Source organism: Pipra filicauda, unplaced genomic scaffold, assembly GCF_003945595.2.
Source record: "Pipra filicauda isolate LSUMZ 115617 unplaced genomic scaffold, ASM394559v2 scaffold74_size2892960_pilon, whole genome shotgun sequence".
Classification (NCBI taxonomy): domain Eukaryota; kingdom Metazoa; phylum Chordata; class Aves; order Passeriformes; family Pipridae; genus Pipra; species Pipra filicauda.
The window spans coordinates 1,068,366-1,086,916 of NW_024104920.1; the positions used below are offsets into that span (position 1 = coordinate 1,068,366).

Consider the following 18,551-nt stretch of genomic DNA (forward strand, 5'->3'; position numbering starts at 1 on the left):
GATTGTTCCTGAAGCTAATGAGGCTTGAGAACAGTTAGCACTGTCAAATCACAATGGAGTCCAGAGACTTTCAGTAAAACCTTTCTCTAACAAAGCTGTGAAAGCTGAAGACTTGGCATACTAAGAGGAACAATGATTCCACACAACATATTGCTATATATATGTATGCTATAGCATTACAACCACATATTTAATCTTCTAGAATGAATTGGAATATTTTGAACATTGCTCAGAAAAAAAAAAATTTTTTTAGTACTCATAGAAAAGATAATACCTACAGAATATACTATCTATTCTGACAAGACAATGGGAAACAGAACTGTCAATTCATTGTGTGCTTCCTCCAAGTAAAGCTACAGTGATAACCAGAGGATATTTTAGTAAAATAGCTGAATCACCTATTGCTCTCTTCAGTGGAGCAGAAGACTAGGATTTAAGGCACACTAGTCTGCATGCTACTGTTTTGACCCTACTGAGTGATGATTCTGTTTCGGACACATACTGTGAGTTTTCTGCAGCAATGAGAGGAGATTTATCAGAAGATGATTTTCTCAGAATCAAAGTGATGGTTTAAAAAAATGTTAATCATGTTGAATTCCATTTAGTTCATTTAGGTTTTTAGTTCAGATGGAGTGAGTGTGGAATTTAGTTGTTAACTCAGAAAGCTTAACACAATGAATGGATGTTTGTGGAGAAATACGAGTGTGTACATTTTTTTTGGTCTTTGTCCTTGAAAGTTACATGCAGCTCAGTAGGAAATCTGGGTGTAGCAGCTACCAGGATCAAACTCACTGCTGTATGATAGTTGTTTAAAACACGTGGTATGCTTCAGTATGGAATATTTAAACAAACCAGTTCTAGCTTGTGGCTGTTGCTACACAAACTGTATGCAGATAAGTCACAAATAGCTGAGCATATGTGTGGTACAAGGTTAAAACAATAACAAGCAGGTCGAATCATTCAAACGCTGGAAATCACTTGACTCCAGGCCAAAAGCTTAGCTTGAGATTATATCAGTATGGGATAGAAAGAGGATAAACTAACAGGCTTAGCAGCCAGCTTGTTGGAGTCAGCATATAGTATCTATACTTCCAGCAGGAGAGCAGATGGTCATATATTTAAGGAAGCACCAGACAGGGAGTCAGGAGATCTGAATTCTATTCCTGGCTCTGCAGCAGTGTTCCTATGTCACCTTGGGAAGCCACTTTTCCCCTGTTTTTCTTAATCTTTTAAGTAGTGGAAATAATATTTGCTTCTCTAAGAGGGCAGTTAAGAGGCTAAACTGATGCTGAATAAAACGCTCTGAAGTTCTGAGAAGAATATTGGAAACAGTGCAAAGTAAACTTTTTTGGAAGAAAGGACACCACACAATTTCGTATGGCATGTTTGTGCCACATGTTTATGACCTTTCCTCCCCCCAGAAAGTCGCATGCCTTTTTGCACACAGTTTCCAAGGAGGGAATAAATGGATTAAGCTGCCTTCCACATTTGCTAGAAAGATAAGCAGCTGCCAGTAAGAACCTGACCAAAGAACAGACTTTACTACTGAGAGAGACATTATTTATGCTCAAGAGGGCAATAGGCTTGTTGAAGCTAACTGTTCACCCCAAAATACTATTTTGCATTGGTGGCAGAATAATGTCTCTAATGGCCTTTATTCTGAATCAGCAGTGCTGCTTGCAAGCTGAACATAAGTACAAAATTAAGTATTGTCTTTTATGAACAAATCTTCTGCTGAAATCCCAAAACAAGTCCATTTCTTAAATCAGAGAAATGTCCATGATTATTTGCACTGTACTTTAAATTCATTTAAAGGCTATTAAACTCAACTAGATTTTAAAGGAATCTGGATCAAAGACTTAGAGCAACTCTCATTTCTCCCGAGTTCTATTCCCATTAAGCGAAATGACCTTATCTATCTTCATAACTATTTGGCATCATAGGAGTAATGTTTTCACTACAGAATAAACAGCTTCTGCTTTTGATGTTGAAGGTGTAAGCTTTGGTCTGGAGTTCAATTTTAGTTCTTATCATGATTTGCTCCATTTCTCTTTATGCCTCCATTTCTCTTGTTACTGGGTTCTGAGCACCTGTCAAGGGACTGAACCCCATTTCAAAGCCAGGTCTGTTAAAAGGGCACAGACAACACTGTGAAGTCTTAAAAACATTAGTCCACCTCACAGCAGTGGACAAAGGAAACAAAACCAAAGATTATCTGAGCAGGTGTCCTGAGTGTCAATATGATCTTCCAACATGAGTTTGTTTTTCTGATTCCTCACAAATGAAGCTGTCTCTAATCCCATAAACTGGACTTCTTTCAGCTTTTCTATTAGTCATTGTGGGTTGGAAATCTACATGGAGGGAAATATTCAGCATTTTCAGGTTCAGGCTTTTGAGCAGGTTATAGTGTGTTGCAATAAAATGGGAAGGGTCTGGTGTGGTTTATGAAGAATATATTCTCTTGCCTGCAGCCTGGTTTTGTGAGAACACACTTTTGAGTGTGCCCCTCTTTTATACTGGGGCAGTTCTGCTGCCTGTTTCCTTGATAACAGCCTTATTAGAAATGTAAGAGGACTTCATTCTTTGATGAATCATATCCATTGCATGTGTACACAAACAAACAGACTTACTGGACTCTGTTCACCCAAAATCCATGTGGTTTTCTTCATTAAATCACCATGAGATAGCTTTAATCTAAGAGAGATGAGTGAAACAATTCCTTTCTGAAGAACTGGGCTGTATGTTTAACTGTAGTCTATAAATGTTTACTCTTGATATATGAACTTAACAAGAAATTAAATATTTCAGACAGTAACCAGCTCACTGTTTTAAGTATATAACACAGAGACACTCTTTACGACAGTGTAGAGTTGTTAGTCTCTGGCCAGAGACTGATCTGGTCCAAATGAAAGTGGTTTAGATGAGACTCTGATGTTCCCATCTTTCCCTTTTACAGGAGTGTTGGCTATTCTTTTATGTCCTCTTTTTAGTTAGGCAAGTGACAGAATTGCAGTTAAAAGGTCAAAGAATTGTTCCATAAAGACATAAACACAAGAAGAAAGAGAGTAAGGATGGAGCTTTTTTTACCACTGTTCTTTTGTTCTTGCCCATCCTCATGATTTTTATAAACTGATCTTCACTAGTTGACATGGACCTTGCACTACCAATTTTGTCACATAACATTTTCAAAGATGGAAAGCTGACACAAAGAAAAATCTTACTTCTTAGAAAAAGTGATTCAGTGAGAATGTTGCTAATTATGTTATGTGGTGTTATGTTATGGTATGGAAGAGAGCTTTAAGAATTGAGAAAAAGTAGAACTATTTACAAGTGAAGTTAATGATTCAACAAGGGCAGATTTCTTCCTGGATAAGTCTAGTTATATATTATAATTGTACAAATCAAGTGTTCAGTTCAGATCTATCCTCCTCCTCCTCTCTAGTCCTGCACTGTCGGTGCTTTGCACAAAGATGTGGCTTTCTCTTGGGATCGTCTTTTCTCTGGGGATGCTAATTCCTGGAAAACTCAGCTTGAAATTGCAGTATGACAGGTGAGTGTGAATGTGGTATCGTGAAGAATTGTGCATGCAGTGAAATTCCCAGGAACTGTGAAAGAATAATAACAATTATGAACTGAAAACCTGGAGACAGGGTTACTAAGCTGTAAGCTTTGTAAGATTTGCGAACAAAACATAAAGATGAGAAATGAAGAATGAGTGAATCAAATCCAAGCCAACGAAGATACAGCTGCAGCAGTAGGAGCCACAGAATGGCCCTCAAATGCACCTCGGGATGCTCTGCTTCCATTAGCTGAAATTCATTTGGCTTAGCCTCTTTCATAATGAACTCAGAAATAAGATGTTCTAGGACTAAAATGTCTTTTCTGAGTATAAAGCAAGGGAGATGACTGAGCAAAATTATATCTATTAATAAAAGACAGCTTAGGTTACCTGAAAAAGATAGTGAAGCCCTGTTGGAAACCTGTAACAATTGCCAAAAAATGCTAAGGAAGTTGTTCCAGACAATCTTTCGTCACTCAAAGAATGAGATTATCACATTTTTTATTACTGATTAATGTTTCTGAAAAGTATGAAATCTCTAGTTTTGCTGTATTTTCCATTCTTAGTTCCACTTCTTCGGAAAATGAGTGATGTAAAATCATGCTGTTTGCCTAAACTATTTTTGTTTCATTCATCTTCAGCTTCCAAGGAATGATAGGTCACTGCCATTGCGGCAGCTGGGATTTTCAGGAGGGACACGAGCACGGTGTGGAGACCACCATCCATGTATAAGTTTACACAGAGAATTTTCTAAAGTAAACAGAGAAAGTAGTCCAGTGCTGAATGGTTCTAGACTAATTATATCCCCAGAATATAGTCATAAAAAGGACAGAAAACCAAGCAATACCTCTGGCAAGTAAGTTAGTTCAACGTATAACCATTCAACAGCTCTCCTGGAAAATCTTCTAGCAGAACATAAAGAGTCACTATTTAAAATGTGTTATTTCCCCTGGATAATATTTAGCTTTAGATTTGTATTAGGGATGCAGTCAGAGCCTGTTGATTTCAGTGAATAGAATTCAGCAGATCCTTGGTAATGCAGTGTTCATTTTTGTTCCTAATTACTGTCCAGGACTGAACCTGTTGAGTACTTGCATGGAATTTAAAAATAACTATCGTGTGGTCATTGTGACTTTGGATGGGCAGCACTTGCATAAAGATGAAATTATTAGTAAAGCCCATTTTCATTGTTATTTGCTCTGTTCAACACCTTAAATGAAATATCTAATCTATGAGAATCCAAGGAAACACAGGTAGTCCTGAGAACAGCCCTTTAATTTGGTAAGAAAGCTTAAATAGCATTTTAAAAACTGTAGTTCCCATGTGGTCACATGGGCTGACTTTGCACTTCTCCACTGAGAAACTTAGTCCATAATCATAAACGAATGTGTGCTTTCTAATCTTAGTTTACTATTAAAAATGATTTGTCTCCACACTGGCTATTGTGAAAGGTTTATCAGTAAATAAGAGCTGGCCATCTGGCAGCAATCTGACTGTCTGGAATTTCTCTGATTTGGTGTAATTAAGACATAATGTCAATGAGGATAGAAAGATATTACAGGATATTGTTTCCCTTCCTGATAGACAAAGAGCAAAGCAAGCCCAGGCATTTAGAGAGAATAAACTCTGAACTGCAGCTGAGATGTTTATTCTGCTAGCAAAGATGTTTATCCTACATCTACAAGGTTTATTACAAAGATATCATGGCTGTTGTACCAATCACTAGCAATGGACATGTAATCATTTTGCCCCACAAACAAGGGATTAACAGCATCTCCCAAACCAGTAGTAAATGGCCCATTTTAACTACCAAGTTCTCTATGAACAAAGGTTATATTTTCAGGAAAAATGTAAAAAATCAAAAATCCCCCTATTTCTCTGGGGATGAAGTGAATGAATAGTGAATTCTATTTGCATATCTATTAAGCTGATAACTGTACATTTCTGTATGGAAGCACAAATGATGGCAGTTGCAGTTCAGGTGATGAGAGCATATTGAAGACTGTAATGACCATGGCTTTAATAAAAAGCCATGCAAGGCTTTTGCAACATGAACTTCTCTTACAAAGTCTTTATAATGTTCTTTTTTTTGGTACTTGTCCTGTAAAGGCCCCAAGGTCCATTAAAGCCATTACATGAGACTGTGAAGCAGTAGTTGTTGGTTGCTAACAAATAGGAAAATTTCTAGGATTCCCCATTCTATCACAACAGTAGTGAATAAGTGCTATCTCACCTTTGAGTAATGCAATGTAGTAATCAACATCCACTCCTCACTCTGAAACCCTTTCATTAGAAATGTCACACTTGCTATCAACCAGGAAAGCCAATCTGAACAAACACTGAGAAAAAAAGAATAGAAAAATAATTACAAGGACTTTTTAAATACAGCATACAGATTTATTATTTTCTGCATTTCCAACCATTTTGATTTGTTCCTCATAAACTTCCAATATTTTTGTCAGATTAAGCCTGTAGTAAATGAAAGGGTCATGGGGCTTCATGAAAATAGATACTAAGACACTGGATCTGTGTGTCTTTTCTAGAAATATAAAATTATGGATCCTGTACCAGAAATTTTTATTTCCTGTGAATTGAGTAAGAATATGCAGTTCTGGAGACTACAGTATTCACTATTTGTGGAATAAATTGGCTATTTTCATGACAAGCAGTTTGTGGACATGTCAGGTTCTAAGCAATGTTCATTTGTCTTGCCTATCTTTTGTTTTTGCATGCTGAAAGAGATCAGCCAAGCATCAAGTCAATCTGGCATAACTGAACAAATCCCAATGAGAGGAAATAGAGAAGTGACATCTAATCAAATAAATTATCATATATTACCAATGCTCTCATTTTGGCCCTGGTCCTGCAAAGGCAGAAACACACACCAGGGCTCATGTGAGCAGCTGGCTTCAGTGAAACTGGTACGGTGAATAAAGGATTGCCACCAGCAAGGAAGCAGAGTGGCTAATGCTCTAGCAACAGAAAACTCACATCACTTAGTCCTATTTGCAGCTAAAACACTCCAGGAATTCATCACTCAGACACATTTTTGTTGAAACAACACTCAGTTACATGCTCTATATTCCCTCTGAGTAACAAAATATCTCCTTTTGACTTATGAAAACATGGATGCTTCAACAGACATTAAAATTGATCTTGTTTCTTTGTTGAATTTCCAGGGATCAGGTTTTGCATATTGTGCCAGAAACATTTCAGCAAGTCCAGCATCTTCAGCTTCTTCACAGTACTTTACTGGTGAGTAAGAATAACCACATGTGCCTGAAAAGCAGAGTAGGGTCTTGGGCTGTAAAACAGGTGTGCATGTAGCTTTGGACATGAGTGAAGGTTACAGTAAACTTGAAAAAGCTTTACGTAACTTTGTTTTGGTCTTAGTGTAGGATAAAATTGGTCTTCTACTACACGAAGGAATTTATGTGAAGAAGTTAGTTTCCTTGTATGGCTCTGTGAAGGTGCTGCTCTCTATCAGTGGTGCCTGAGTCAACAGAAACACTAAGCCTGTGCTGCGTGCTCTATGAACGGATGACGGGAGAGTTACGGGGAGAAGGAAAACCTCTTTCATTTATTGATATGCAGCTACTCTATCTTAAATACATTTTCTTACTCTGAAAACAGAGCTTCACTTCTGCATTTCTTTCTTCTCTCTGCACAGCTGGATTTGTGGAAGCCCTTGATGCCTGAAGACATCACAGCTGGAGAAGACCTGCACATAAGGGTCCCAGCCCCTCTGGTGCAGGAGGTGAAAGACAGCTTAGATCAGCATATGATCTCTTACAGGTACAGCCTCTAATATCCTGATGGGAAAGGTGGGCTCTAACAATCTTCCTTGCCATCAAAAAAAGACCCAGCCTTTTCCAATAAACAGTCAGCAAGTACTGGCAATAGAACCCAAACTTTGTTCCAAATACCTGCAACTTACCTTGACCAGCCAAATGCACCAATGCTATATAAACCTTCGAGTTTTAAAAGCACATTTCCCTATGCCCTATTTATTCACCTTCCAACTAATCTGGACTGTGAATTTGGAGCTGGGACCTGAGATGGCCCAATTTGTCTTGTTTCCTGCTGTTGCCTTCTCAGTGGCAGAGATGGCACTTAGATGTATGACTCAGTTTTTTAGTCTAAAGTCAGGAAATCAAACTTGGTACAACCACTATTTATAGGAGCATGCTTTGCTCTTGAAAACATAGATATTTGAATGCTCTCCTATTTTGGAGACCCCAAAGATTTAATCAGTGTCACTGCAGAGAAGTTTCTAGCTCTCTTTTTCCCCTCCCTCTCTTTTGTTGCTCCTCTGGTTTGGAGAAGAGCCCTTTCAAAGTGAATAGTCATCCAGTTTCTTCAAGGCTGCAGTTTCCTACCCCTGTCTCCACCACTAGGCTGGTAAGAATTTCCTGGCACCATCCAGCCAAACAGAGACATCCCATTTTGGGACAAAGATCCCAGTGGCAGATGCCCACTGTGCACACAACTGGGAGCCATGACCTGCAAATGGCCCGTGATGCTTTATCACACCTACCCAGCCATGTGTTGCCCTGCTTCTACTTCCAACCAGAAGATCTAATCCAGATACAAAGAGTGTTTATAAAGCCAAATGGGATTAATTAAGATCTATTCCTCACACAGTCCTGTTCCCATTTAGAACTGACTCTTTCAGGTAACCAGTAGCTAATTTAATTTAGCTATATTTAATATAAACAATCCTGAAGTCATTCAGGGCTGATGACAAATGGCCTATAGACATACACTGGCATTTACCAATCAAAGATAAGTTTGAGGATTGGTGTCACTTCAAAGCTGTTTTGAGTTAAAGCTGATCTTGACATCTTGCATCTTGCCTGATGAGTTCTTTTAGTAAGTGTGATGTCCTGACGACCAGAGATGAAGATATATGAGGTTGGAGCCAGTGCAAATGATCTAGCATCAGGTTTAGGTATTCAGGACAATATTCCAGAAGATATTTAACATGTTATTTTGTGTCAAGACTCTTCATTTTCTAATGTTTTCAACTGATTCTAGTCAAAAATTAAAGAGTAAACTGGTTAGCAGCTTAACTTTTTTTTCCCTTGGATTGGGGCCAGAACTTTATCCACCTTACACAGGGCTCTAGAGAAAGAGATGAGATTAATAGTCAAGCTGAAATTGCAAAGGGGTTGAGATGAGTATGACAATGTTAAAGTTCCTATAATACATTCAAAGCAGCTGACATGCCTTTTAGAAGGCAGCTGACATGCAAAGAAGGTAACATGACAGTCAGGTATATAATGATAGAGACATAAATGGCAAATTATAATCAGGACATCAATATTCTGACTGTGTCAGACTCTGGGATTTCAATTCTCCAGAGCACTGATAAGGTATTTTGTGTGTGTGGGTTCAGTTCACGGGAATTTGCCCTCCCTGAATTTTAGTTTGAAGTTTAGATGTGAATAAACATCAAAGCTCAGAGTGAAAGTCAGCTGTAACTACTCTTAAAAATTTCTTACGTGCAGTTTACAGAAATGCCGATCACAGCTACTGTCAGCAGAAAAGCCCATTAGCACTTGCAGCATTTGAGATCAACAGTGTTTGAGCTACCCTTGCAATTGTCTTATCACAAGTATTTACAATGAGCACAGATTTACAGCAAGGGGCTGATTGCAGTGAGAAAGAACAGCCTGTGATCCAAAGTCCTCTGAAGCCAAGGAAACGATTTTATTGACTCCCTTGATCATGGAATCACACCTGTGTTATACTAATTACTGAGCAAATTTTGTAGTTAAAAAGCAAAAAGAGCTACTTGAAGGAAATAAGGGTTTTGTTCTGATTTTTGCCAATTGCAATGAACACATCTTGAAGTCTTTGCAAATTGAAAATGTCTTAATAAAATGCAACGAAACACTAATCTTAAATTTATCTTTCCCTTCTTTTTCCCAAAAGGTGGTATTTTCAGAGTTTTGCTCAGAAATAGAAGTGGTGAAGAAAACTATTGAACTTTTTACTTTTGGGGGGAGAAAATCAGCAAATTTTTAAAAAATCTTGTAAAAATTATTACATTATTGTTAAAACCCTGTGAAAAATCTCAATATTTTGAACTTTATCTTACGTGAAAGTTACCATAATGCTGATGGTGATGATTTTGCCAGGCAATCCACAACAGAACAGGCTAAATCCTTTCGTTTGCTGATGTAATGTACAGTGTAGCCACCATGATAGTTCTGCAGTAACTGTTAGGGATTGTTTTCTATCTTCCCCTTCCCCTCCCCTCAGGGTCCTAATACCTGATGTACAGGAACTTGCGGATCTGAGCATGCCAAGGGAGAGGAGCAGCCATAAACAGGTCCGAGAAGGTTACGTCTACACCCAGTATCATCCAATGGAAGAGGTAAAGAAGAACCCAAGTCTGCTTGTGTTCTTTGTTAAGTTTTGTAAATGCTACAGCAGACAACTCTGTGCTTGCAGAAAGCTCAGCTGAAGTCAGTGGACCTCTTTCTGGCTTTCTTCTTTGCAGAATCAGTCCTTACTCTTTGACTAGCATCTTGGTGTGGTTGAATTGAACATTATTTGCCATTGATTGTGATTAAATCCTCAGTTCCCCACTGACCAAAACCCAAATGCTCTGCATGAAGCAGCCACACTGTTTTGCAGATGCTATTCTGGGGTTCAGTTGATTGGTTTGCTGCCTTTCTACCCTGTTATGCTTTATCATTATCTCTAGCCTTTATTCATTTAAATCCCTGTTTGCTTGATGCTGAGACAAATGTGAAGTGCAACAACTATTGTGGTGTCTGGAATCCCAGAGAGGAAGAAGATGTGAACAATGGGAGACCTGTAGAAAGAAATAATTTAAAGGCAGGTTTTTGATAATTTGGGAGAGAATAATGTCATAAGAGCATGTGGTGAAGATTTTTTGGTATTATGTTTCACTGGCAAGTCGGTAAACCTGGACAAAAGCAGAGCATGGTGGTATTCTTCCTCCTAGCTGCATAATAAAAGTGAGAGAACAGAGTCAACCCTCTGGTATATTTTGTTTGAGCTACCTGTTTGGGGTGCGTGCTGCTGAACTTAGATGTGGAAAATCAGTACTGATAGGGAAGAGACTGTAATACTGTTTTGAAGATTTGATGGTGTGGCTTCACATTTGGTGAACTCAACAGGAAGATATCCAATAGGATGGGCATGTCAAATGACATCCAGAGTGGAGTATCCATGTTGTATTGCAGTGAGGTTATCTTTTAACACCCCGTGAGATATGACCACGCATGTGAAAGACCTTCCATGAGTATGAGTGACATCATGGATTGAAATAAGCTCTGAGGAAAACGTTGCCTGTCTAAACAAAAGCAAATGTTTTAATCTGGAAATGGAGGTGGGAAAGAGAAGGAAACTCCCACTTTGGACAAAGAATTCTCTGTGACTATTTCAGATTTATGAATGGATGACTCAGATCCAGGAGAACTACAGTGAGCTGGTCACTCAGAACTTCCTGGGGATGACATTTGAGAATCGACCAATGTATTATCTACAGGTAAAGGAGGAACTTTCTCTTAATTATAAAAGGAACCTTAACAAGAAAAAAAATACACAGAAGACAGGATTTGGATATTTCCCAAGATAGCACTAGATGGTTTTACTCCTTCACAGTACAATAAGATTTGCCAACTTCGATATACCCTATCACCATAAGCTTGCTATTGCTATTTTGTAGTGAAAACAACAAATATAACTAAAATCTTGTTTAGAAATAAAAATCAAGCTGAAACTAGCTTGGCAACAGCTGTGTGAGGATAAAGACTTTTGGTTTGTTATTTTTGTTACTTTTTACAGTATATAGCTTTTCTGCTAGGAGTATTCATTGACATTTTTTATTGGGCCCACTAGCAAAAACCATAGTCTTAATATTTGGGTTAGCTATTGTCTAATCTGTCCTTATCACTGCGTAAAATTAGATTCCCTGCCTTTTTTTGCTTTCCCTTCTAAAAAAAATATAATAAAAAAAAGGATCTCCAACTAAGAACAACCACTCCTGTGAATGACTAATACAAACGAAAAAGGGGAAAAAAGGAGAAACTATTCCATTAACTGTTCTATTGACGCTTCTGCTCAACAGACACTTTAAAGCTCATGCCTTGAGATACTACAGAGATGGGGTTATTAGGAAGGAAAGCTTGTCATAATGATGTCTGTAATAATAATAATCTCAGATGGCTCAATGGCATTTCAAGGCACATCCTTTACTTTCTCTATTACATTAGGCTATTTTATTGTAATGTAACAGTTTTTAAATTATTATTTTTACAATCTCTCAGATCAGTCAACCATCAAATAAACCCAAAAAGATAATTTGGATGGACTGTGGGATTCATGCCAGAGAATGGATCTCTCCAGCCTTCTGTCAGTGGTTTGTGAAAGAAGTGAGTTCTCACTTTTCCATTTAGATAATTAAAAAAAATATAACTTTGGATACTTCAGTTCTCTTCTCTATCATGGTACCAAGAATTATGTTTTTCTGTTCAAATATCATTTTCAAAATTAGTACATAGTACAGATATCTGTGGAGACCTAAGTCCAAATCACAGTTTGAGATATGGGGCAAAATTAATTAGCGCATCAATTCCTCCACCTGCACTGTTTCCAAATCCTTCCAAAAATCCTTCCCTCTTTTTTTCCCACAGTGGCTTTTGGATCAAGCCTTTCTGTACCACAAAGTGATAGCCCTCCTGAAATAAACCCTAAGCTATGGTCTAGCAGTGTTCCATGTGTACAGAAAGTATCTGGCACACAGGTACGCTATTATGCAGTTTTCATACCCACAAGATTGTACCTATATGAAGTACACTCTCACTGGATATCCTGTTACTTTGTTAGTGACAAAAGGTGTTTATCTCAACATATCAGGAGATCAAGTAGATGTTGGATACCATAATGATATCCAGGAGTGAGTGATTCCCTAATAATAGTTCTAAACTAGCTCTTTCCAGTGATCACCACCGCTCAGTGCTCTGTACTTTTTCTTTTCAGATTCTTCAAAATTACAAATCTGACCCAAAGATTAGAAGATTTCTGCAGCATTTGGATCTCTATGTCTTGCCAGTCCTCAATATTGACGGCTACATCTATTCCTGGAAAACAGTAAGTAGTGAAAATCCAGGAACTAGAATGATAGTGCACAACATGTTTTGTTACTTCTAGATGCTTCAATACTTTAAGTAATAGCAATTATATTTAAACAGAAAACAGTGACATTACCCACACAAATCCTTTCATGGCAGAGAGGTTTTGTTTCTTCTGGCAAATCAACAGCCACTTGAGATTGCAGAGCTAAAAATTCCTAGCAAATGTCATGAGCATTGGGAAGACAAAACCACAGGATCAATTGCTTTTGAATTTCTGGGTATCACAGAATCACAGAATGTGTCGAGATGGAAGGGAGTCACAAGGATCATTGAATCCAGGTCCTGGACCTGCACAGGGCCATCCCCAACAGTCACACCATGTGCCTGACAGTATCATCCAAACATTTCTGGAACTCTGCCAGGTTTGGTGCTGTGACCACTTCCTGGGGAGCCTGTTCCAGTGTCCAACTACCCTCTGGGGGAAGAACCTTTTTCTAATATACAACCTAAACCTTCCCTGACACAATTTCAGGCCATTCCCTTGGGTCCTGTCGCTGGTCATCACAGAGAAGAGATCAGTGCCTGCCCCTCCTCTTTCCCTCACAAGGAAGTTGTAACTGCAATGAGGTCTCCCCTCAATCTCCTCTTCTCCGGGCTGAACAGACCCAGTGACCTCAGCTGCTCCTCATATGGCTTCCCCTCAAGGCCCTTCCCCATCTTCACTGCCCCCCTTTGGACACTCTCTAACAACTTAATATCTTTCCTATATTGTGGTGCCCAAAACTGCCACAATATTCCAGGTGAGGCCGTCCCACTGCAGAGCAGAGTGGGATAATCCACTCCCTTGACCAGCTGGTGATGCTTTGCCTGATGCACCCCAGAACATGGTTGGCCCTCCTGGCTGCCAGGGCACTGCTGGCTTATATTAATACATGGATTTAACTTCCTTGATAACAGCTCAAGGCCTGGTTGATGAAGTTAAACATGCCTGGAAGAGTCATTCATTCTTCGCAAAAGATCTCAACTAGCAGATGGGTCTTAGCACCTTTGCATGGGACAGGAGGAAAATTGGTCAAATATTGAGCTATTTGGCTTTAAAATAGGTGTGCCCTGTGTCCTTTTCTGATATAGAGGATAATGCAAAATGTTGGTCTTCAGCCACTCACATCATGCTTCCAAGCTCTTGAGCCCAGTTGAAGCACCTTTTAATGCAGGACCTCAGCATGGCCCAATGTGGATCCTCAGCCTACCACCATGTGGATCCTGCTGTCTCCCAAGGTCTCCAGTAGGTTTGGGGCATACCACACACTGCACTTGGATGCACAGGTAATTCAGTTGGGAAGCTCACAAAGGCAGCGCAGTGAGGTCTGCACAGAACCAAGTATAGCAGTGAGTATAGTAGGGAAGCAAGGAGCAGCAGCAAGGTTAGCTGACAAAAAAGAATTAATCTTCATGAATCTGAAACAAACAGAAGTTCAGCTATTGTCTCTTATCCCTCACAATGTCAAGTCTTGCTTAGGACTGCAACACGGCATGGAAGCAGTTGAGTATTACAGAAAGAATAATTAAAAAAAAAAAAAAGCTCAGGAAGCTCATTTCAGGGTGCATGCAGGCTTGGGGCAGATGACAGCCTGGCTGTAGTATCACTAAGCCTTATCACCTTTGCACACAGAGTTGTACTTTTACAGTGCAAGAGTTACTTAGAATGCAGAGGTCTAAAATAAAGGAGTCTTTACACCCCATTATTACTGGGCCATGTGGATCATTAAGTTGTTATGATGTAACAGAAGTTACTTTTCTTTAGGATCGTTTGTGGAGGAAAAACCGTTCTCCATATATGAATGGCACCTGCTATGGGACAGATCTGAACCGAAACTTCAATTCATCCTGGGGCAGTAAGTTCGAAGTATTTCAGATCATGAACACAAATGTAAAGCAAGGGTAATAACTAGTTTTGGAAAAAAAAAATGAAGTCCTATAAGAAAGTTGTTATCAAGACATAGGTAAAAAAATTTCTGTTTTGTAACAGTGTTAACTCATTGACTTTCAACTGCCATTTACTTTTGTAAGTAGAAAATTGCTGCTTAAATAGCTATACCTCTAATTCACTGCAAGAGCAAGCATCAGCTCTAGATAGCAATGTTAGGAGTTAGTCACTTAACAGCCACTATTTATGTTTGTCATGAATTTCAAGGAGGCCCCAAAGCTTCCCTGGCAAGTGGTACACTGTGGTGGGTGTCACAGTGTTTTCGTTGCAGCCATCCTGTAAATGTGCATTAAATATTTCAGTCTTGTAGGAAATTTTAGTTGGTACCAACAGAGTATAATGCTAAAGTCCCACTGAGCTGTCTAGTCTCCCTGCCCACATAAACACATGCTTTAACACCCCAAGGTAAATTTCCCAGTTCCCTCTGAACTGGTGTTTTATGTCTCTCCTTTGATTCACTTTTTGTATTCCTCTCCAGGTATTGGTGTTTCTTTTGACTGCAGCAGTAATGTCTTCTGTGGCTCTGAACCAGAATCGGAACCTGAGACAAGAGCTGTGGCTGAGTTTATCAGAAGGAAGAAGAGTGACATTGCGTGCTTTTTAACGATCCACTCCTATGGACAGCTCATCCTCAGTCCATATGGGTCCACAACTAAACCTCCAAGTAACAATGAAGAACTGGTAGGGCAAAACATTCATCTTCTACACTAAGAGAGAACAAGTAGAGGCAGTAGCATGTGGCAAAACCCTACTTGCCCTCTTGCCTTTCCTTCAGAAGAATGGGGCTTATACAGGGCCTTGGCTCCCAGAGTTACTGATGCTCTGTGCAGTATCAGTAAGGTTTATTTGCCTCAGAAATTCCAATTTTTCAACTTAAATCAGGAAAATAGAATTATTACAGATAGGGCTAATGCAATGCAAGGTAAATGGAGAAGAGCAACAGTTTTTGCTGCATAAAAGAATGAGTTTGCACTTTAGGATGCCAGCACATTATACACATATGGCTGTCATGATTGTGTTCAGGAAGGGTATTCCAAATGTGCTCTCAGGAGAATGGAAGTAAAGTAAGCACCTACTTCTTGGTTACTTCTCCCCTCGGTTTCTGAGTGTTCTGATTTGAGTTCATTCACATGTGTATTTGTGAAGATTCCAGTAGCTGAAGCTCTAGTCAAGACCATGAGGGATTTGGCTTTGGACTTCATATGAGTCATTAGAGAAGTCATTTAGTTTGTCTATGGCTCAGTTTCTAAAGATGGTGGGATACAGAGCCTATGGCAATAAAACAAGAGTAAGAGGTCAGTCACTGCTGTAGTCAGTGCCAGTGTGCTATACAGCATGGACTCTTAATTCTCCAAAGTACAGCCCTCTAGCCTCACAACAAAGCAAATAGAATCCCTATCTTGCAGCAGAGTAATTTAAAAAATTTTAACATAATTTGCATTACAAAAATCAAGGAGAATTTGTCCAGATGTTTAGAACGGGTTCCTTTAAAGACCTGAAATAATAATATTAAAACTTAAAGCTGATCATATGTAAATGTAAAGCTGAAAGAGACAAAAATTTTGGTCCACTCAAAATAATTGCCAAAGATACTGCCACCAATGACAATGCTGTCCCTGTTTTGAATTTTCAGATGCAAGTTGGAAAGAAAGCAGCTGCTGCACTGACAGGAAAGTATGGCACCAGCTATAAAGTAGGACCACCCTCTTTAATTTTATGTAAGTTTCTTTACCTTTCCCTTTGATTGCTCTATTTTTCAAAGAACAGAGTCATTCTTGTGTCACAGGCATCAGCAAGTACTGTTTTGCTGAGTTTCCTCTTGAGTAATACTTAAAGGGCTGGTTTGGTGGAACATCTAAGCAGCAGTCATTTCAATACAAGGTAACTCTCTAAGTTATAAAGCTATCTGCAGGAAGGAAGGAAGCATTGATCAGAGAAGCAAGTTCCTGCATGGATTCCTTACAGATACATCACAGGGGACAGAAGGAGATTGGTTATAGATCATCCTGACCCTGCTGAAGTCAGCAGCAAAACTCCTATTTGTCTTCACTGAAATCAAGCAAAAATTAAAAGCCCAGTCAGGGCTGTAGTTACTCCACCAGACATTATCACATGGCAGCTGCTTGCAATTCTGTGTGAAATATATCAGTTTCAGCCTTGTTCCTAATAGACTGGATAGCCACATCACAAACACAACATCACAGCTGATACTAGTTGACAGCCTTTACAAAGAGGACTAGAGAACCCTAGAGGCTGCCTGGTAAATTCAATATTTTCCCAGCAAGCAAGAACAGTAAGTAGTTGGCTCCAGAATCCATATGGTTTGCATATTCCGGTGTCTGTCCCTCCCAGTCTTGGAGTGCCAGTCTCTGAGTCACCTACTGCATGAGCAATGCAATGTAAAGTAACTTGCCCCTGCCTAGGGCTGTATTTTGTCAGGGTTTTTACTTATACTGAATAGGTAAGAAAAAAGATCCGTGAGTAAGATGAACAGTGATACAGGAAGCAGCCAGAAATTTTTCAGATTTGACCAATATCATCCTTAAAAACAACTATAAATAGAAAATCCAATCAGTATCAATGTAAGAAATGAAGTACCAGAACAGACAAATGGCCAATCCACCTTGTACCCCATACACAGCAAAATGCTAAAAACACAGAGTCCCTGAAACTCATCTCCTGTTACTGAACAATACCATCTTATGAAGAACTGTGACTTAGGAAACTCCATGGAAGATTTTTAGTATAATTAAGAATTGCAGCACCTAGAAACTCTGTTTTCCATGCCACAGTGATATATGCTTACTGCTTAGTCCAGGAGTCCTGATATAAACTTACATTAACTGTAGCAAGAAGTATTTTTTAAAGAACCGTGCTTAATACAAATATCTCCCCTCTTTTTTTTTTTTTAAATTCACAGACAATAACTCAGGCTCCTCACGGGACTGGGCCCACATGATTGGCATTCCTCTCTCCTACACATTTGAACTGCGAGACAACGGTACTTATGGATTTCTTCTCCCCGCTGACCAGATCCAGCCCACATGTGAGGAGACTATGTTGGCTGTGACAACTATCATGGACTATGTATATCAGGAGTACTTGCCAGGTGGGGCTGTGGTTCTGACCTGCAGCAGCCTGGCCCTGAGCCTTTGCCTGAGTATTGTACTTACATGGACTGTTTATTAAAAATGGCTTAGAGAGCCCAGCAAGACACTCACATATACCCCAAAGTACAGTGTCCCTTTGAAAATACAAAATTACATGAGTGGAGGAACTACATGTCAAGTATTTCAATAAAGGCTCGTCCCACATAATAAAAGCATCCACTTGTGGTTTTGATAGCTATGTTTTAAGGAAGGAGGAAAGGATGAAGAGCTGTGGCAATTTCCAAATCTCCACTTGCTGGCTCTGCTTATTCTTTAAGGGACTTTAAATCAGACATTCATGGTAAGTACCCATGGGGACAGAGCATTTTACTCCCTGGTTCTGAGGGATGTTTTCAGGGGCTTACCTGGACCTATGTAGCCCTTCTGTCAGCCATAGTCCTGCTCTGTCCCAATTTTCCCACTGCCTGAACCCACTATCTTCTGGGTCTTGCTGACCTTAGCAGGATGCCTGTGAGAATTTAATAGAAGCTGCCCAAATCCTTCAAAAATTCAAAAGGGAAAGGGAAAAGAAAGATAAGAATAGGGTTCTATTTCTATAGAGCAGATCAGAGAGTGGTTTGTTTGCATCAACTTCCAAAACTGTGACTGGTGGTGTCAATTATCCTCCTTAAGTGAGACTCCTAAGGGTTTTCATTACAGACTGTACATAAAGAAAGTCTATTTACAGAAGGGTTTCTTTCTTGTAAACCATTTTTGGGGCTGACTCTGCAGAAGGACTGGGG

General features: G+C 39.3%; 1 protein-coding gene and 1 long non-coding RNA gene across 2 annotated transcripts in view; one reads left to right on the plus strand and one right to left on the minus strand.

Annotated features, from left to right (window-relative positions):
- Positions 1-3,396: 3,396 nt before the first annotated feature.
- On the plus strand, positions 3,397-17,964 carry CPO (carboxypeptidase O). The gene is made up of 11 exons (XM_027731459.2): positions 3,397-3,550; positions 6,739-6,814; positions 7,230-7,354; positions 9,827-9,941; positions 10,983-11,084; positions 11,866-11,970; positions 12,578-12,688; positions 14,477-14,567; positions 15,138-15,340; positions 16,293-16,377; positions 17,580-17,964. Exons 1-11 carry the CDS (start codon positions 3,471-3,473, stop codon positions 17,846-17,848), a joined length of 1,362 nt encoding a protein of 453 aa, XP_027587260.1. The 5' UTR covers positions 3,397-3,470; the 3' UTR covers positions 17,849-17,964.
- LOC113993393 overlaps positions 5,657-18,551 on the minus strand; it is a 38,324-nt gene continuing 25,429 nt past the window's right edge. Inside the window, exon 3 of the long non-coding RNA XR_003542617.2 lies at positions 5,657-5,898. This is a non-coding gene — a long non-coding RNA (uncharacterized LOC113993393). The remainder of the gene's footprint in view (positions 5,899-18,551) is intronic.

Coding starts and splice junctions, on each gene's coding strand:
- CPO (XM_027731459.2), top strand. CDS start 3,471: ATGTGGCTTTCTCTTGGGATCGTCTTTTCTCTGGGGATGCTAATTCCT. Junction 15,341..16,292: donor CAAGTAACAATGAAGAACTG/GTAGGGCAAAAC, acceptor TTGAATTTTCAG/ATGCAAGTTGGAAAGAAAGC. Junction 16,378..17,579: donor ACCACCCTCTTTAATTTTAT/GTAAGTTTCTTT, acceptor TTAAATTCACAG/ACAATAACTCAGGCTCCTCA.